Here is a 20,335-nt window from a genome sequence, read left to right as displayed (position 1 = left end):
ATTTGATTTTGTTTGCTGCACATCAAAGTAGCTGTTGATTATTTAGCATTTTTATTTTAACACTAAACTTTAAATCTACCCCTACATGCCTACACAACTCTGAATTGCAGTTTTTGACAATTGGCAAACGCTAAGGCGAATGGCAAATCAAATACTCATCTGTCAGAAGGAAGAAAAGGGGACACATTTAGGAAAAACTGCAGCGCAGCAGCAAGAGTCCCGACGAAAGTAATTTTAATTGTGAAAATTTCTTGATCAATTGTGAAACAACAATTCCCAGGATAGGCAAAGTTCGCGTTGTCAACCAACCTAAACGCGCGCACGACGCCCGCATGTAGTTAAAGAATGGAACAGCGTATTCTAAAGCAAGACGGCTACTTGGATGTGGGCGATGACAGCAGCAACGATGGTGTATTGCCTGGCGGAGCACCAGTGTTCGAAATTCGCAACATCGTTTATCATCCGCAACTAAATGTGCTGCTTGCGTTTGGTGTCAACAATCTAGTGAAAGTTCTAGATGTCAATTCCGGCGTTATACTTCAGACGTATCAATTGAGTACAAATGGTAAGCAGTACCACCAGCAGCACTAGTGTATACACATATATATATATGAATGTATGGAAAAAAATTACTACACAGACGCACAAATACAAATACACGAACAAATGTCAATTTATTGCATTGTGTTTTGTAAATTTGTCTGTATTCGTTAAGTTCCAATATGCATACATACATTTGTATGCAAGTGTATTGGTGCATGTTTGACAGGAAGCGTTGAACGGATGCAAGGATATAATATTGTTTTATTTGATATGTTCTTGATTGCCATAGAGAGTAGCTTAAGCAATCTTGGGGATTTATTTATTTGTTTTGTTTTTGTTTTTGTTTTTTATTTTTTGTTATTGTTTTACTTATTACGCAGTTTACGCATATGTTGCGCTGACATGTGTACATATTTATGTGTGTCTACATGTGTATGTATGTATGTATGTATGCCCTTGCTTGCTCATTCAATCCAACTAATTGCAAGCTTTGATGAAATGAGATGGCGGGCGTGAGTCGTGAATTTCTTGTGGCAAAATCTCTGCAATTTTGTTTCACTTAGAATTATTTTCTTACGTTTTGCAGCGGACAGCGTTATCCATGGACGCTATATGCCATTGCAAGATAAAATCTTGTTCTGGGATGGTCACAATTTGGGCCTACGCGGCGACTACAACGGCGTTTTGCTATTAGACACCATACTGCAGGCGCCAATCGGTCAGAATGATGATTACATTAAGCTGGAGCTTATATTGTCAGAGGCGATCATCTTTCAGAATTGCATAAACGAACTGGAGAGTGAAGGTCTCGAGTGTCCGTGTGATATTAGCAATGAGCTGACACTGAAGATTAACCAGGCTCAGCTTAACGCTAAGAAGGGCATAAAGGCGCAACGCGTAAGTTTATCATCGCTTAACGCTAATGGCTGTTTACATTTACATGAGTCGCCATATAAGTACATGCGCATATTATATAATATAGAATATGTTTACAATTTAAAACTATTTTCACAGTCGCTTACATGGTCGTCTTAATGTTTCTTAAATAGCCGTATGTCATATAAACGTTATAATATATTTTATTTTCGTATTTAACGTTGCAGTGGAATACAATTTGCTTGGAAGTGCCCTATTCCAGTCTAAAATTGGTAGCAAACAATGTGGTCATATTGCTGAAACGTTTGGAACGACACATTCCTGTACTGGCCATAGCATCGGCCATCAATGAGCGCCTAACGGACTTGTTAATGGGCTCCCGTTTGCCGGATTACGGCTGGAATTTTAGCAATTTTCAGCGCGTTCTCATGCACTCGGAAGCAGTGCGGCGCCAAACATTTGAGAAGTGGCCTCACATGGATTATAAATGGGCGCTACCAGATCAAATGGCACAAGCTGGCTTCTATCATCAGCCGTCATCATCGGGTGAAGATCGTGCCATGTGTTTTACATGTAACGTGTGCTTGGTTTGTTGGGAGAAAACAGACGAACCCTGGAGCGAGCACGAGCGCCACTCACCTCTATGCCCGTTTGTAAAAGGCGAATACACTCAAAATGTGCCGCTGTCCATCAGCTATGCCACCAATCCAGCATCGACCGCGCCGGGCATGGGCTTTGATATAATTTCTAACAGCGACTATGCAAATGTTCTGTGCACGAGCTGCACTCAGTCAGGCGAGCTGAGCGTGTGGAGCATTGAGCGTCATCTGAAGCTTATGCACAGTTTCCATGTCCCCACACTGCTCAAAGAAGTTTTCGAAGAGAACTTTGAGTGGGCCCGTATTACGGCCATTTGCGTGCTACCAAATGCGCGTGCCCGCACTAAAGTCAACTATGTATACTCGGAAAACTATAGTGGAACCGGAAACAGCAGTAGCGCTGCTCACGCTGCCAGTATGCACAGCAGCGGCAAGTTTGGCGGCGTTAATACACAGCATATAACATCTACATCGACCCTGCGTGCCGGAGTTGTGGGCTCAAAGATAGTGCTAGGTGTGACTGTGCGGCAAAGTAGTGGAGAGATGGCATTGCGTATGGTGGTGCTCAACATAGTGGAGTTGGATAGGCACAGCGAGAACTCGGCTATTATCAGCAATGACAGCGGCAGTGTCTCAAGCATTGGAGGGCAGCTCAAAAAGACATCTTCGCAGCTGGGTACCAGTAAGTTCTTTTTATCTTCTTATAATTTCACTAATGTGTGTAAATGTTAACGTAGATTATTCCTACTAAAGTTGGCGTTACTCTAAGCATTTCTATTGCTTTTAAAAAAGTTACAAAACTTAACTTGAAATTAATGTATATTACATTGCAACTATAAAAAAAAATTATTTTAAAGCGTTCAACAATCTCACTGTATTATGCTAAATTATTCAGTTTTTTGCTCGGTTAATAACGTTCACTTTACTATTTCTATTTTACTTCCAGCTTCCAGTGACTCAAATGTTGTTGCCAGTCAAGTGAGTCTTGAATCCTCTAAGGACGATGACAACAAATCGCTGACGCCATATGAAAAATTTGCCGACGGCTTCGACAGCAACGGTTTCGTTTCCGCCTTAATGACTTATAACAAAAACAATGATGTCAACCAGAGCGGAAACAACTCTTCTGTTCTGTACGACTTTGATTTGTCCACGTTATCGCAAATACTTGATAGTAATCTGGACGATTCTTCCTCGGGGCTAATGGTTTCCTCAAATACGGTTAATGTTAGCAACAGCTTGTTAGGCATGAGCAATGACATGGACAAGCTTATGGATGAAGCCGAAGTGTCACATCAAAATAACAATAACAATGACAGCAACACTATAGGCGTAGGCCCCACAAGTAACAACAATAACAACAATAATATCATCAACGGCAACAACAGCACTAGCGACAAGTTGACCGCCAGTGAAGAAATCGACTGCCTAGTAGAAAGCTGGACGAGCGTGAAACGCATGAATGCCATGGATGGCGCCCGTAGTGCGAATGGAGTTCCATTAGATTCCCAGGAAATTATAGAGATAGCGGAAATTATGCCCACCAGTCCCAAGTGCAATCAGCTGCTAGTTAAACTAATGCGCACCAAAGCTCCAGATTCGGAACCCACAAAGATCATAATGGCCACGGTCGCTAAAGAAGATGAAGAGCAACACAATTTACCCGCGGATATAGGTAAGTGAAATATTTGATTATTCTTATAAATGTTATACCTATACCTGATATAAAAATAGATAACATTTTTACAAATTCGGAATAGTTTAATACATGAATATTAAGCTTAACTAACTATAAATATTAGTTTAATTATTACATTTTCGATTCGTATGGGCGCGTATATTCAAAAATCTCGTCTCACAATGTCTAATAAACTGTTATTTTATTTGTAATGCAGATGAAAATAATTCAGAATGCAATGTAGCCGCACAGTTGCTCCTCTTTGATTACGATGACATGCAAATCTCCAATGATTATACGCTTGCCATGACCTTCAGCCGTGCTAAGTGCCCCAAGCAGCTGTGCATCCTGCCTCCATATGCATCGTCAGCTGCTTCTGATGCGAAAGAAGTTGGTTCCGTCTGTGTGGTGTGCGCCGATGGATGCATTGAAATTTACTCCCTGGCCGATTTTCAGGCTACTACTGTCATCGAGGAAGAGGGTGAGCACTTTGAAGCCGTGGTCTATTGTCGCAACTTGGACAGGCTTTGCTGCTGTTCGCGCCAGGGTGGCATGCTGTTTTATTCTCTTAACGACGGCGACAATGACTCTGGCGATGAGTTACTGGAAATGGAGGATGACTGCAGTACCACGTTGACACATGGCATGGATTTAAGTGTAACCGATGGAGTGCGCAATGCTGCGGGAATTGATTCTGTTATGAGCGATCCGATGATTTGTGTGGATGTAAGCAATGAGGCAGCCGCCGGGACATCAAGTCAAAACGCACATGTGCAGACATCACCATCGGTTGCATCTTTAATGGGCAACAACACAAATCTGTTGGCATATAAGACCACTGACCTGACGCTCGATGATCTGCGCGTGTTGTACGCACTAACGCAGTTCGAAGAGAAGCTAACAGTGTACTCAGCTGAAGTACCAAGCTGCTGGAACGATCTGGGCCAGGTACAAAAGCAGCGCAAGCAATCGCAAAATATGCGTCATGGAGGCGATGAGCGTGACTTCACACGGACTTGGCGACTGCACAACGATGCGTAAGTCGTTGGGCACGAATATTATGAACTTCATGTTTTAAAAATGTTCTGTCTTTAATAGGACCACTTGGGATGAACACATAATTGAGCTAAACCTGGCACAGCCAGTTTCATTGGGCCATATCGATTTAAAATTTACTGTGTACCAGCAGTGCTCTAATCCAGCAGCCATTCAGGTCACCCTACTCAAGCAGAATACTAATGGCTTTGGCTACAGAATGAAAGGACCGCATGCCAGCTATAAACCCAACGTCATTGATGATAATATTGACTTCTCATATAGTGAGGCACCAAATAGTAAACAGCTTGTATTCTTTGTTTTAAACACCTATCTGTTCATTCCTAATTTACAGTTGCCAGTGAGAATCCGGTACTCAGTGAGGAATATCTGTTGGCTCACAATGCAGAAGTGCTGGCCGGCCCCATCGAGCTCTCTTCATGCATTGATCTGTGTGATCAAGGCGGTACCGCCACCTTAACCTCGCCCAAATTGTTTAAGACGCGCACACGTAATTTTCTTCTGCATATCAAAACCGTATCAGATCCGTCTAAGGAGGGACAGAGCAAAACGAGAGGTTTGTAAGCACTGAAATATTAATGAGAAACGATAAAAGTTTGAATCCATACCCTTGCATAATAATACATAGACATAAACATAAAAACAGCTTGAGCAAAATAGAACAACAAATTATTTTTCAAAGTTTTCTGTAAGTTTTTCCATATAAACATTAGCCAATTTGATTTGGGTATATTAGGTCCGGACCAAAAGGAAATTGGCTAAGTCAGCTTTGTCATGTTTCGGGCCCTTTACTTTATTGAATAATTATTTGCAAGGGTAGTTGATTCTCGGTACACCGAAGATATATTGCTGATCGTTACCTTTTTGGTTTTGGTCACGCTTTTTACTCCCCAACAATTGCAGCTTCATCTGCGCGACGCAAGAGTCCGCACCAAGTTGAAGATTGTGTTAATCGTACGCGAAGCAGCAAAATAACTCCCACGTTGTCCAATGCAAATCAAGCCCATCTGAAATCGGGAAAAATGAAAATTATTTCAGTTTTGAGCGGTCCGCTTTTAAACAAATATGCGAATAATTCAGAACTTCCACATGTTCAAACAATCGTCGTACCAAAGCATTCGTTGAGGTCTCGTCCCACTGCATCTGGTCCTTTTGTTCGTCGAAACACAGGTAGTTCCCGCCGTTTCTGCAACTTTTCCTGTTTTATTTTATTATTAATCTGTTTTGATCATAATATTTCCTCGTTTACTGCAGGTTGCGATTGGTTACACGAGATCTCGATAAGTGTGCGCGCCGTGAAGTCACATAGTCGCATAAGCAATGGGCGCATTCAGCGCATTGCCATGCTGGATAGTAACGGACTGTTGGAACAGCTCTTCCGCATTGCCAGTGATTCTGAATCAACTCCACTGACCAAGAATCTGGCACTTGATGTGCTCAACTGGATTTGTTTCATCCGTTTAAATCGCTTCCGTTCGCCAAAGTCTGAGCGTCTCAAGGACCAGATAAACAAGCAAACAGCAGCTAATATCAACGATCTGCTGGCTCAGCAGTTTGAGTGCATTCACTTGTCCGAAAAGCACATCGAAAAGTTGATGCGCAACTGCATAATCTATAGTGAGCGGACCACGGCGCACAAATGTGTTAAACTGTTGATTATGCTGACAGAGTAAGTACAGAATCAATCTTATTTGTTGTTTGTAATAAAATGTAAACTTTTGTATTTCTTTCAGAGGCATGGCCAATCTTCCCCGTGAATTACAGAAACATGCTTCGCTGGATATCAGCATTAAAACTGCGATCACCAATACTTTCCATGAGCTACCGCGAGCACAGGGCGCTAGTGTGGTTCGCTGGTATACGATGCTTACCTGCGCTACATCCACTGCAGAGTCACACAACAGCATTTCAGAGTATGCTATCAATCTGCTTAAAGACATAGCTAGCGAAATTGATAAACGATGGGACCCGCATTGCGCACTGCTGAGCACGCGTTTTGGACTGTATGGTTATCCCTTTGAGCCGGAAATTTTCGACTTTGATTTCCCCAATATAAATCGACATGGATCAAACTCGTCGGTGGGACTTACAAGTGTGATACGAAGCAGTGCAACTATATTGCCAGTGACAGGTCTCGATATCAAGCGTTTGAGCTCCATAGGTGCTAGGCTATAAATTTATGTCGGTTTCATATATTAATAAATTACTATTTGCAGATGGTGTTGACTTTCGCACCTTTCCGCATCTAATACGCGGGAAGAGTATTAGCAATCAATTGCGTGGACTGTTGGAGGTGGTACAGTTGCATTTTAATTGTGTACAAACATCAGAGGCCACACGCATTGATAACATTGACAGCGTAGTCAATGGTGCTGCCAGTGTAGTCATAGAGGATGTGATGATGATGCCGAAGATGGTTGCGACCAAAGGCAAGGATGAAGAATTGGTAAATAACAGTTCTCAGTAGATTAAATCATTGTTTCAATTTTAAAGTTGCACTAAAATATTACATTTGCAAATATGCTCCTACCAATTTTATTTTTAGCTAAACGATTTGGTTAATGATGTGGAGTGTCTGGTGGAAGAGATGAAAGACAAGGATGTTAAAACCGCTTTTGGTTCTTTTGGCATGGTTAACGGCTTTAAGGATAAAGCTTGTAAGTTTTGTTGAATTATGAAAAGGTTGATTGGGCTATTCCGAATTTTGTCTCAAAAACTATTTCAGCTGTATCATCTCTCACTGATTTGGAGCATGCTTTAAAAGAGGAGGTAAAAATCGAGAAGGCCGCAATCATTGATAAGCTGAAGATATCTAAGTTTTTGCCACAGCTCACACTTTGGAACAGTTACATACAAAAGAAGTTTGGCATAAACGAAGAAAATACCTACGATGCCTTTGGGGAGCTGGATAACTGGGAAAAGCCGGTAATGAAGTCTTGCCTCGATGTTCTACCTGAAGAAGCTTCGTTTTCACAATCGTCAGATCAGTCCCAACCAGCATCCCAAACGGGTGGGAATGACAACTCACAGAACATGACAGATGATGCCGTAGATCGAGAGAAAATCATGGAAAATTTGAGTGCAAATCCTTGCCCGCCAATTGCTTGGCACAAACTACTAACGCCCCCGCCCAAGTTGATGATTGTTGTCGACCGCATGCATTCGGGCGCCCGTCGCTTTGTCGTACTCGACTTTGGCCAACACATACTACTAACGGATGTGGTAATACCCGCCTGCGATGAGCTTACGTCCCTCAATATTGATATTTGGTGCTTTGACGAGGAAACGGACTGCACGCGCCTTGTGCAGGTCTCAGATATACAGACCAAAGCACTGGTGCTCAGCGATATGCAGCCACCACCTATTTGTCGCTATTTGAAGTTGACAATCGTTGGACGTATCGGTATGTCATCCACCAAATGTAAAGTGCCGCTGGGAAGTTTCTTTGGTCATCCTGTTGTACTGGAGCATGATGGTTATGGTGATCAGCTTGTGCGTTTTGTTAAACAACCAGCCCAATCTTTGCAGACGCACCTTAAGTCGCTTAATGCACTTTACGAGGATGTACACTGCCGATACAGTTTGGCCAGCTGCAAATTGATGGAACTTCTGTCGCCTATGCGCAACAGCGAGTTATCCAATGTAGCCCATTTACAGGCCTTTATTAACAAGCAACGTGATGAGGAGCTCAGCTGTGGTATGGACAATAACAACAAGGTTGTTTCTCTATATGAAGAATGCATGCTGTTACAATACCAAATCAACGTTATTCGAAATGTGGTTCTGCGTTTGGAACGTGCTTTATCGCCCAAGGCGCTTCGTTCGCCTACAACTCCTGTACTTATTGAGGAGACGTTACGCAACGCATCGCGGGATAAACTTCGCGTATTGAGTCTTAGTCTGGTCGAGGTGTTGTTGCACTTCTCCATTGAGTATGGTATTAAGAACATACTGCCCGTGCATCAGCGCTTTAATGTGGTTACTGCTAAAACACTATTTAATTCCTTGGTTGTTTATGGCGATGCACAATTGCAGTTGACAACATGTTCCCTACTGGTTCGCATGTGCTGCTTTCAACCTTGGTGGGGTGACTTTTTGGCTGATACTTTCTGTAGTTTGTTCTCGGCGCAAAATTGTAAGGCATTTCCACAGGATCGGTATGTTAATTTACTTACCATCAAAGTATATTGTGCATTTATTTAATTGATTTTTACTTTTCTACAGCATCTTCTTTTTGCTCACATACTTGGGGCGTCGCAGCATTGCAATGGGCGCTTGTCGTTCCATAGTCATAGATGCTGTGCTCAAGACGCTAGTCAAGTTGCTGGCGCCTATTTCGCCGCACTACAAGTTCCAGTCCGAGCAGCCCAGTACTTCAGCCAGTGCAGCCGAACGCAGCGCAGCCATGGGAAGCACGTCCGACCTTCAACTGATCACGTGGCTTTTATTGTTCCTTTCTGTCTGTCTAGATGACAACAATGAGCGCAAGGATAAATGTGAGAATCTTTTACCTGGCACCAATTCGATAAATACTAATGCTTTATATCAACACAGCTGCGGCGCGATGGGACTTTATGAGTTGTGAAAGCGACTTTACAAAGACCAGACCCAATAATACTCCGAATAGTAAGCAATTACGCTGCTTTAAAAAGCGAATAATACAGCAGAACAAATACTCTGTTCAACCCTACACAGATTGGGGCAAGAAAATCTACATGATACAGAATGAGGTAAGACAATATGATTTGCTATTGTAAAAAGCATCAAACACTCTCAATTTTGAATCCCTTAGCATCCCGGTATATTTATGGAGCTGTCGACTAAATCTAAGGCTAGCGGTGCAAGCAAAGCAACGTCAACTGGGGGAAAAATCAATATGGTATCCAGTAGTATGTGTGCGCCTAGCACCAATGCCAGCGGCAGCTCAGTTAAGGCCGCTAGCACTTCCACATCATCGCCTAAACATCTCGACGGCTTGGGAGCTAGTACTGATGGAGACAGTAACTTTGACAAGGGTCTAAAAACGCTAAGCATGACCAACATCAAAGTGGTCATTCGTGGGTTATTCGCGCTGTTGCTTGAAATGGATTTCGATTGCAATATGGATCAGTTTCTTTTAACGTGCAAAGTAATAGCGCGTCTAGTGGCTGCGTGTCGGCCCTCGGTGAGACTGTGCAAAATTGTGACAACAGCACAACTCGAGCAGCTCATACGTTTAGCCGTGTGGAACGATCAGCAACAGCCCTGGGCGGTGCATGCAATTACTTGCCTGCTTCAGGTGATATTTCAGTCAGTTCATTTTAGAAAATTGTCTAATAGTATTTTCGCCTTTAGGACCTGTTGGATGCAGACAAACAGTACAGGGATAACGATGCCACACCCACAAACGATGGAGCTCGTTCTATTGTGACGACAGCTGTGCAGGAGACTCGTGATCTTTTTAGTGATTATAGCTGTAAGTAACTTTCCTTAACAGATTTGTGTTATATTCTTGCAATACGGGTATGGTGAATATTTGACAATTTTCCGGTCCGTTTGATTTTTCAAAACTATAACAGTTATTGATATTTATAGTAATATCGTTAGAATTTGGCTCTTGCTTGAGATGCCTTTATTTTTGGGTAAATTAGTTTACGTATCTGAAAAATGCAAGGGTGTATTTAAGCCTCGGCAATAGCTCGATGGTAGGCTTCCATTGCTATTGTGGATTGCATGGTAGCTTGCGCTTTGCCCTGTTCTCTACTGGTTTTTGAAAAATATATTTCTCATTTTTTTAGCATCCTTCTCTTCCTCCGTCGCACAGGCTGTGCTACATATGCCGACAGCAAGTGACTTTTATCCGGAGGGTAAAAAAAAGAGACCTAAAACCGCAGAAAACAAATTCCTGTTGACATGCGCTTCAGTTGTAGGAGGCCCAAGAGGGGACTCTGTTCCCTGGGATCCCCCGAAAACCGATGCTCATGTTACCATATTACCTCTACTATACTGCACTAGTATTTATTTTTATTTTAATTTGTTAAACATTGCTAATCCCTTACAGCTGCCAAATACAATTACCTACCATCTCTGATCGAATGCGAGGATACTGAGTTTGACGAGATGCTGAACGACATCGATATGATCGAGCGCACAAAACCTATTACTAAAAAAGAGAGTAATGCGCTCTGCAAGAATACGTTTAGCTTCTTTTGCAAGTCCATATCCATCGCTATGGATACTCGTCTGGATGCTGGATTGGAGCTGCACGTGGAAGCACAGCTGCGTCGTCTGACGAATCGTACATCGCTTGATTTGTATTCCTCGCTACCGCAGGTGCTGACTAATGAGTTCGTATCGGCACCACCAGACGCTGCGCCCTGGCCAGAGTATCTTACGCAATTGTGGTCTGGCCCAGATTATAGTGGCCGCAACACATATATTATGCTGAAAAACGTTTTTGATTCTATATTGGCCGATCTGCATTATGAGGATACGTGGGTGCATCTGGAGCAAGTGTTGCAAATGTGGCTAACACTTAACTGCGAGCTGGCCGATAAGCCCTACACGACGGGCATCACTCAAACGGATATACCAAAAATTCCATTTGGTGCTAATGCAGTGCAAGGGCTTTTACTGGCTCTAGCCTGGCACAATGACATTAAGCTGCGCACTTGGTGCTTAGGCTTCCAATGCCTATTCCTTGCTTGTAATTCATTGCCCATTGGCGACGATGTTTCAGACTGCACGCGCATAAATGAGGTCATTGTGAACGATGAGAATTTTGAGAAGATGCTGCTGCGCTTTTTTTCCGGCTACGGCATGAGCTCCTCCATTATTACAAATCGTTGTGTAAGTTACTTTCTCCTGACAAAGTGACCCATTTTGCCAAAATGTTTTTATCTTCCTCTGTCAGGCTGGTCCTACCATTTGCAAGCATCTACACGAACTTCTGTTATGGCTGCATAGCAAGAACGAGAGCTGCGGTGGACTCATTCCATGTAAGCGTCGGCTTAAAGACATTCTGTTGCATGTCGTGCTGCAATTGGTACAGCCTGGCGGCGCTATTAGCAACCAGCAAGGCCCAATCGATGCTCAGAATCAGCTGGTACGCGATCTGCTTTTAATGCCCAATGATAAGGGCGATCTAAACATTGCGCTTAAGATTATCGAAAGTGTTTGTAAGTAGCGTAACTGCTTACTGGCGAAAGTCACAGTTTTAATTTTTTTCTCGGTTTTTTAGCGTTTCTAGTCTTCAACAACATTTCCAATGGCGAAAAGCTGCAATGCCAGCGCGGCAACGAAAATAGCAATGCTGGCAATAATTTCAGCAATTTGTTTGCCAATGTCTTGGGATCCGAAAATCCCTCCAAACAAAATGCCAATATCTGCGATAATTCTTTGATTATAAACCTACTCAAACTGTCCTCGCATATGGTTCTAACGGAGATGCCCAGGCAACCTAGTGTATGTTAATTCAGCCAGAGGATACCATAGTTTTTAATGGCTTTTGTATACTACAGGAGGTCACCATACCTGAAGAGGAGGAGCTATCTAATCAAAGCCAAACAGATGAAACGAAAGCTGAGCAGCTGAACACAGAAGGGCATCGCAGCAAGGTCCCATGTATAGCCGATTGGGGTTCGTACTTTCGTTTTTTTTTTGTCATAATATATTTTTAATTTGACAATTATTTTTCTTACAGTGCTGCGCCAGTTTCCCACTATGAAGCGCTTGTTTGGGGCCCTCTCTCAGTGCTCAACGAATACGTTTACTATGATGTCCTCAAGCTGCTTCTTTTCACTCAAAACGAATATGGTACTGGATGAGCCACAGACCATTGCAGATGCCGTTTTCAGTTTAATGATCACTCTAAGTGAGAGGGCCTCCAATCCACGTCTGGTTGTAGCACCTATATGCCAATATCTAGAGGAGAGTAAGTTTTAATTTTTGTGTTGTAGGCTTGTTATATATGTTAGTATTGTTATATTTTTGTTACAGCCACCATACAACGCAATGCCACATTACCACGTCTTCAACTATCGGAGCCCTTCCTTTGGTACATATCCAAGGTGCTGGAAGTGACAGCGGCTGTGCAAATTTTCACACAGCTAGGTGGCATACAAATCATTTGTCATAATTTGGTGCGACTTAACAAGACTATTATAAACATGCAACCGGGACTGGTAAGTCGCTAAAGTTATGCTTTAGGGTAGTTTTCAGCTAAAAGTAGATTGTATCAAGTAGAATATATATGCTATACATATATGCTTGGCCAAAATTTATATTCTATTATCAGTATATTGATAAAGTGTACAGAACACTAAATATTTCATAAGGAATATTACAGTATTGCATTTGTTTACTTTACAACTAGATCTCAATGATTATGCAACATATGACGCGTAATACTCGGCTCAAGCTCAATAGTCCTGTTAGCAACACTAACGCTTGTAAGAAGACAACGTCAAGTACTGGCGCGCCAACTACGACAACAGCAGCACAACCGTCTAGGAACGGTAGCGCCCAATATGATGGACTTATCAATTTTGCGCCCTTTTCACACATAGTATCGGAGAATGATGCGGCGCAAAGTGCCGAAATGCTAATCTCAAATCCAAATGCCACTCATAGACGACCACGGTCGCCTGCCTGGAGCTATATGTTCTATCCAAATGAGACGCACGTTGATTTGACGATAACGCTGCCCACAGCCATTTTGCTCAAGGAGGTGCAGCTGGTGCCGCATACCTCTAGTTTGGCTTCATGCCCTTCGGCTGTAGCTTTGGAGCTGTCTCGTGATTATGGTGTTGGTTCTATTCCCGTGGGCGCGCCCATGGCAACCACGGGCCTTACCTGTATACGTCTTAAACTAGCTAAAGCTGAAGTGGCTACCAGCATTGTACTGAGACTTTACAAGTAAGCAACACTTGTTGGCGTCACTTTCCAATTACAGTTGTAACAACCATTTTTTTAGACCCAAGGATTGCGGCAATGTGGGGCTAGTACAGATTGCTGTTTTGGGTCAGACGATCTTTGGTAATCGAATGCAAGGACTTCGCAGCCAAGGAGTTTTTGGTGAATCTTTCGTTGCCTGCTCAGCGCCGCTAAGCTCGGCCGCGCTGTCGGCTATGGATGTAGATGCATTGCCGGAGGATGATGCTTTCGCCAAAACTAGTATCGGTTGGGTGCGCATTTTATCTCGATGCTTTCATGTAGCTGCTTTGCAACCTGATAGCAAGTTGGCAGACTTAATCGCTTCGTATCCGGCTGCATATCCCGGATTTTTGGAAGCCTGTTGCTCCCTGCTGAACATTATGCCAATGATACCTAGCTTTGCACAGCAGCATCTTGAAACTATACTCATCAAGCTGGGGGCGTACAATCATGAACTTAGCTTGCAGCTTCTGAGAACTTTGCTTTGGCATACCACACCACAGGGTAAGTCGCAACTCAGTTGCTTTGTCAAGTACTAAACTAATATTTTGCCAAATATTTTTGCAGTGTTTAAACTCTCCAACGATGCTGTGTGTGATCTCATTTACCAAGTGGTCACCGGGTCAACAGCGCACATGCTTGATAAGCTACGCGTGCTTTTGGACTGGATTATGCAACTTCATGACACTTACAGCAAGCAGGCCCGCTGTAATAATCCGCAAAGCGGGTTTGTCAAGGTTATTGCTTCAATTTTATGGCAAGTGCAGCGACAACAACAGGTACCCGATCTGCCACAGCTTATTACACCGGCCTTTTTTGAGACTTGCTACCGGTGGATAGCTGAACTTGAGCATGATGAGCCCTTGAAGAGCAGTTTTGATGCGCTTATATGTGCACTGTGCTACATTAAGCCCGAGCTATTTAATCAATTGTTAGTTAAGTTGGGTGTGAAGTTGGAGCAGCAGCCTCGTGGTAAAACGGATGATAGCAAGGTGCAAAGCGGCTGCGCTTGGTTCCGTCGCGAAGGCACTGAAAATCTCACACAGTTGTTGCAATATCCGGCTTTTCTAAAGACACTCGCACTGGCTTGCCAGTCTCCAGTGGCCGTGTATCAGATGCTGGACTCGGGTTTGCCCAAGCTACTGGCGCATGCAATCTACGAATATTGCACACACATGCTACAAACATCAGAGGTGCAATCTGTAGTGCCAACGACCGCAGCTTCTTGCAGCAATCAGGTTGCTGCTGGTGGAGATTCTTCTCTTACCGACTTTGACAAAGCGGAGGCGAATGTCGGGCTGGGCACAGTGCCACTGCTTAGCTCTGCGAATGTTCCTAAAGTGCTGGACTTCTTCTCCGAGTGCTGTGCGGAGGGTCCCATGCGTGACTGGCTGGGCACCTTGCAGGGCTCAATGTTTTGGAAGCCGCTGCTACAGTTGCTTTGCAACACACACTTGGCACAATTCAGCAAAACGTTGCCCATGCAGCAGACGTTCATTCGTCTTGAACGGGCAACAATTAATTTCTTTACACGTGTGAGTGCGTGTCATCCAGCCAATCAGGAAGTGCTCACTTCGCTGCTCATTGGCGCCATTATCTGCAAGCCATTGCGCTCTGCGGCTGGCAGTCGTCCAACAATCTCCGGCTTTACGCGGCAGTTGGTGTTGCAGCTATTGCTAGAGAACGAGCACATTACGGTCTCTGTGCACAGCCAACAGCCGTTGCAGCGGCGAGATACCTTGTCTGCCATCATGGGTGGTACTGGTGTTGCGGGTGCCAACAACAGCTTACCCATTGCGTCGGTCAATCATCATCCCGCCAAACGAAGCAGCGCCCATCAAATGATCTTCAATGTCACTACGAGCACCACTTGTCAGGAGATCATGCAGAACTGTGTTAGTGGTAAGTGATTCTAACTGAAACCCTTAAAATAAGGAGGGTAGCGTTATTGTTATGATTACTCAGGCTTAATTGACAACCATTATTACTTTACATCACATACAACTTTAATTGAGCGCGTACCAACTAGTACGTTGTTAAAGGTTGAATTGTGTCATTAATTTCGGACTATTTTAAGTTGCAGAATGTGAAACACATTTGTATACTTTGATATTTAGATATGCCTATTCTTATTTTATTTTTTTCTTTTATTAATTTTGCCTTTTTATTATTAATTTCATTTTTGATACCATAGTTTATAGTAACTTAGTGTATCAACAACCAACAGATCAGCGCACTGGTGGTGATGGCTCAGCTAGTATTTCAGCTGCTGCCAAGTCAAACGACACCAAGCTCGATAAGTCGTGCTTCATTAACTTTAACAATATGGACGCAGGCAGCATGGAGTTTCTAACTGTTGGGGCTGCGGTGGCGGCTAAGGACAAGCGCATCAAGGATGCCAAAAACCAGGCAGCAGTTAATAAAGACAAGGAGACCCAAACATCAGGCATGCAACTGCTACCCATTAGTGAGTGAAATAAATAAACGCACATAAATCGCAGTCAAATATTAAAATATATTTTTTACAGATACCTTTAATATTGAGGAGTTTCTACTGCAAGCGGCACATGCTGGTATTGGCAGCCAGTTAGTTGTAGCAGATTATCCGGATATACTGTTGTCTGGTGACGCCACAATTTCGCAGGTGTTGGCCACACTGCAGGATGCTGGTCACTCGTTATCCTCACCCTGCCTTTCATTGGATTTGGTACACCAGCGTTCGTTGGGAGATGTAGCTATCGAATCAAAGAAAATCAAGGCTGTTTGCACTGAGCCACTGCCGTCTCCGTTACAAAGATTTTCCAGCAGTGGCGGTCTATCACTGCTAGCACACTATTTGCCTACTGTGTATCCTGAACACATGGGCCGAAAAGCCACTTCGGTAGCGGCTGAAAAGGAGAAGAGCCTACCACTCTCCGATTGGGTAAAGCTAGAGCCCAATGACGAGATTTACGAAGATCTGGAGGACACCATTTGTGAGCCGGCAGCTAAACAAATTACTGTTAGTTCTGTACCGCAACATTCATTGGCCGCTTTTGGTCTCTTCCTACGGCTGCCTGCCTATTCCGATGTTCTGCTTAGGGACAAACAGCGTGCCCAGTGCCTCCTGCGACTCGTACTAGGCGTTACCGGAGATGGCGATGGCAGTAAGTGCAGCAAATTCATTACATATAATTTTTTATTTGCTAATCTATCCTGCTTGCTCTACAGATGACATCTATAGCCTTTCGTTGGCACCATCTTTACCAACATTGCCGTTTGAGGTTTTCCGCCAGCTGCTCGATAGTGTGTCGCTCTCCACGGATGACGGCGTGCTATTGCGCCGTGTTGTTATTGAAGTAGGAGCCATGCATCTTGTGCTCAACTGTCTTGGCATCTTTTCGCATCAGTCCCATAATAACAAGATTGGTGCATTGATAAGCGAGCCAACATCTAGTGCTAACAGCAATGGCAATGGCAACGGCAACGGCAACGGCTCAGCCGCAAAAAGTAGCACTGCAGAAGAACCCATGGCAAGTACGGCGACGTCGGATGATAAAAGCCACATATACTGGGCAAAGGGCACTGGATTTGGCACCGGCTCTACGACACAGTCGTGGAACGTAGAGCAGGCGCTTTTGCGCCAGAAGAGTGAGGAAGAGCATGTGACGGTGCTGTTGTTGGTATTATCAAGTTATATCAACCCCGGGGATTGCATACCCAGCGATATGCGCGGAGAGGATATACTCGCATACCACGATGTGCGTACTGTCACTGGCGACCTGCCGCCAATTTTCCAGACTTTGCTGCAGCAGTCGTGTCTCATACCAGCGCTTAGCTCTTACCTGCGCAACGATTCAGTTTTAGACATAACACGACACATTCCTCTCTATCGTGCCATTTTAAAGCTGCTGCGTGCGCTTTCCCTATCTAAGAATTTGGTTTCGTTGCTACAGCCGAATGTTAGCGGGGAATGTACACCACCAATTGCGGAGCTTTTAAAAAACATGAAGACCTGCGTTGATACGTATGCCAAGCGGCTTAAGTGAGTCACTCATAGGTCAATAATAATTAAAAGTACTAAGCATTTTTCTGCCAACAGGGTCAACAAAAAGTCCAACATTAAAGGCCAAACTCATCAGCTGACTTTTAACATTGATGATGGCGATGACGAGGGCCTTGCGCTGCTCATACCGGATATACACGAGACATGCGTGCTCGTCCAGAAGACGACCGATGCAGATGCTCTCATTAATATGTTGCATACGCATGAGGATGGCATGGGTTCATTGGATCGGCCGCTCAGCAAATCAGTTGAGCAACGCTATCTGGAGTTGATGAAAAAACGCCAGTTCGATACATACGATATGATTGTGGAATCGGACAACAACAGTTTTCGATTTGTTGTTTCACATCATTTTGAGAAAATGGTTCGTTTAGCCGGCGATCGATATCATCCCTCGCGTGTCAAGCGGTTGGCGCAGGAAGCAGTCACGCTATCTACCAGCTTGCCGCTAAGTTTTAGTAGTTCTGTCTTTGTGCGCTGTGATACGGATAGATTGGACATAATGAAGGTAGTATAAGATCTTATAATATTGATGATCTGATCATTAATTTCTACTTATTAGGTGCTAATAACTGGTCCGGCGGACACGCCGTATGCCAACGGCTGCTTCGAATTTGATGTATTCTTTCCACCAGACTATCCCAACTTGCCCATGCTCATCAATTTAGAGACCACAGGTCGTCATTCGGTACGGTTTAATCCCAATCTCTACAACGATGGCAAAGTTTGTCTGTCAGTTCTTAACACCTGGCACGGACGACCCGAGGAGAAATGGAATGCACAAACTTCCAGTTTTCTGCAGGTTCTCGTCTCCATACAGTCCCTGATATTGGTGCCTGAGCCGTACTTTAATGAACCGGGTTTTGAGCGCAGTCGTGGAACACCCAGCGGCACCAATTCGTCCCGCGAGTATAACAGCAATATTTATCAGGCGTGCGTTCGTTGGGCAATGTTAGAGCAAATACGGAATCCAAGTCCCTGCTTCACAGATGTAAGTTTAAATTTTAAAATGACGCCCTTAAAATGAAGCCCTCAAAACCATAAAAAAATTTCAGGTGATTCACAAACACTTTTGGCTAAAGCGAGAGGAGATTTGCACACAAATTGAGGGTTGGATTGAGGAGCTAAGTAAGCCACAATATACCGAACGCGCTAGTCGCACTATATCCTTTAACTCAATGGTGTTGCGTCGACATTATCGGCATCTTCGGGAAGAGCTGGCCAAGCTAAAGCCACCACGTGGTCTGGAAGATTTAGATGCACCTTTTAATCCGGTGGCTACGCTGCCGCCTATGGATGTGTCTTCTACAACGTCAGCCACCACAACGATAAATGCGCAGGTGGGCACTGATGACTCACTGGTGCCTGAACTGAATCTAATGGTTGACAACGGTGATAGCGATATGTCTATGCCAGCTGATTTCTTCAAAGATATGAAGGATGAAGGGTTGCTGACGGGCGAAGAGGAGGTGGTCGAAATTCTAAGTGATACGGAGAATGAGAGCAGCGTGTGGCAGGATAAAGAAGAAGACACGCCATAAATTGCTCCTTAATGCCGCTTTCGTGCACTAGACACTTTTATTTATCGTTATAAGTTTTGTTTAATGCTCTTTTGTTTTGTTTAATTTTGTAAGAGAGACTGCAACTGCAACAGAACTTGGTGTGCTTTACATAAAGAAAAACATATTAATTAATGTTATCGATGAAGATCCCTTTGAAAAATTAGTTAAAAAATATATTAAACATATTTATCAAACTACCAAACATAAATCACCCTTAAAAATGTGTATTGAAAAGAAAAACTTCATTTTAGCATACACTAACACCGTCTTAAAATCTACACTTCTATCGCAACTTTTATAAATGCTTCATTAAATGGATCTATCGGTATATTGAAAGTAACCATGTGTGTATAGCATAAAATATCACAACTTTAACAACACCACCAAAACTAAATTAATGTATATTAAACTATGTATGTAGTTCTTTAGTTAAATATTTACAAACAAAATGTGCAGAGTTACTTTTACAATAAAAATGCTATGCATATTAAATTTTGTTTCTCCAAAAGCGCTTTTGTTTTTTTGTTTACTCTACACAGAACGTTTAAACTTATTTAAATTTCGGTGAGGTATATCGTAAGAAATCATACGCTCTAAAGCAGCGTTAAAATTCAAGTTGATGAAAGCTTCATATGTTTTTTATGTAATTTTATCAACCTCATACACTTGCCTGTCAGTAAAAAGAAATTAGAAATTGACTTTATGAATATACCCAATATAGCTAAATAGTTGAGACGAAGACAATGTGAACAACACATTCTCCTAGGTTGAGGCAAAGACAATATTAACACTTTAGATTGTCTTTGGTTGAGGTACTCAGTCAGACAGAGTCCACTTATTTGGCTGCTTTGTCTGTGCTGTTTTTCATATAAACTTGAACGCCGTTTTCTTCACTTGAAGACCGAATTTGCTTAGTACTAAGATATGAGTTTATAACTATATTTGGGTTCCCTGCAATTACCGTATATACATATGTATCAACAAATAATTTTAATTAACCTGATAAAAAAGAATATTTATATTTTGAATTTAAATGTTGATGTTTTAATAACTTCATAAAACG

General features: G+C 43.0%; 1 protein-coding gene across 9 annotated transcripts; it reads left to right on the top strand.

Moving 5' to 3' along the window:
- Positions 1–64: 64 nt before the first annotated feature.
- Bruce (BIR repeat containing ubiquitin-conjugating enzyme) lies at positions 65–19,466 on the top strand. 9 transcript variants are annotated; one of them, XM_032433038.2, is made up of 34 exons: positions 65–228; positions 281–565; positions 1,130–1,440; positions 1,647–2,700; positions 2,965–3,693; positions 3,914–4,733; positions 4,795–5,030; positions 5,087–5,308; positions 5,656–5,922; positions 6,007–6,421; positions 6,486–6,913; positions 6,969–7,198; positions 7,298–7,409; positions 7,478–8,909; positions 8,977–9,248; positions 9,307–9,482; positions 9,545–10,030; positions 10,087–10,207; positions 10,530–10,598; positions 10,793–11,580; positions 11,645–11,909; positions 11,972–12,195; positions 12,252–12,369; positions 12,434–12,664; positions 12,730–12,914; positions 13,106–13,647; positions 13,706–14,169; positions 14,233–15,567; positions 15,860–16,132; positions 16,194–16,811; positions 16,876–17,689; positions 17,747–18,218; positions 18,273–18,701; positions 18,766–19,466. In XM_032433038.2, the coding sequence occupies exons 2-34, from the start codon at positions 346–348 to the stop codon at positions 19,249–19,251; spliced, it is 14,844 nt and encodes a 4,947-aa protein (XP_032288929.1). In that variant the 5' UTR covers positions 65–228; positions 281–345; the 3' UTR covers positions 19,252–19,466. The 9 variants fall into 9 exon arrangements, with proteins under 9 accessions (XP_032288929.1, XP_032288932.1, XP_032288930.1 ...); XM_032433041.2 differs by having other exon boundaries at positions 65–565; positions 7,478–7,521; positions 7,582–8,909; XM_032433039.2 differs by having other exon boundaries at positions 65–565; positions 4,795–5,015.
- Positions 19,467–20,335: the final 869 nt, after the last annotated feature.

The sequence above is a fragment of the Drosophila virilis genome, chromosome 2, assembly GCF_030788295.1.
Source record: "Drosophila virilis strain 15010-1051.87 chromosome 2, Dvir_AGI_RSII-ME, whole genome shotgun sequence".
Lineage (NCBI taxonomy): Eukaryota > Metazoa > Arthropoda > Insecta > Diptera > Drosophilidae > Drosophila > Drosophila virilis.
Note: the sequence above shows the minus strand (reverse complement) of the source record. Positions and strands in the feature narration are given on the sequence as shown.

Bases quoted from the DNA above. Each gene is read 5' to 3' on its own strand.
- Bruce (XM_032433038.2), top strand. From the start codon at position 346: ATGGAACAGCGTATTCTAAAGCAAGACGGCTACTTGGATGTGGGCGAT. The intron at 2,701-2,964 runs GTAAGTTCTTTT...TTTTACTTCCAG, and splicing joins ATCTTCGCAGCTGGGTACCA to CTTCCAGTGACTCAAATGTT. The intron at 12,370-12,433 runs GTTCGTACTTTC...TTTTTCTTACAG, and splicing joins CCCATGTATAGCCGATTGGG to TGCTGCGCCAGTTTCCCACT.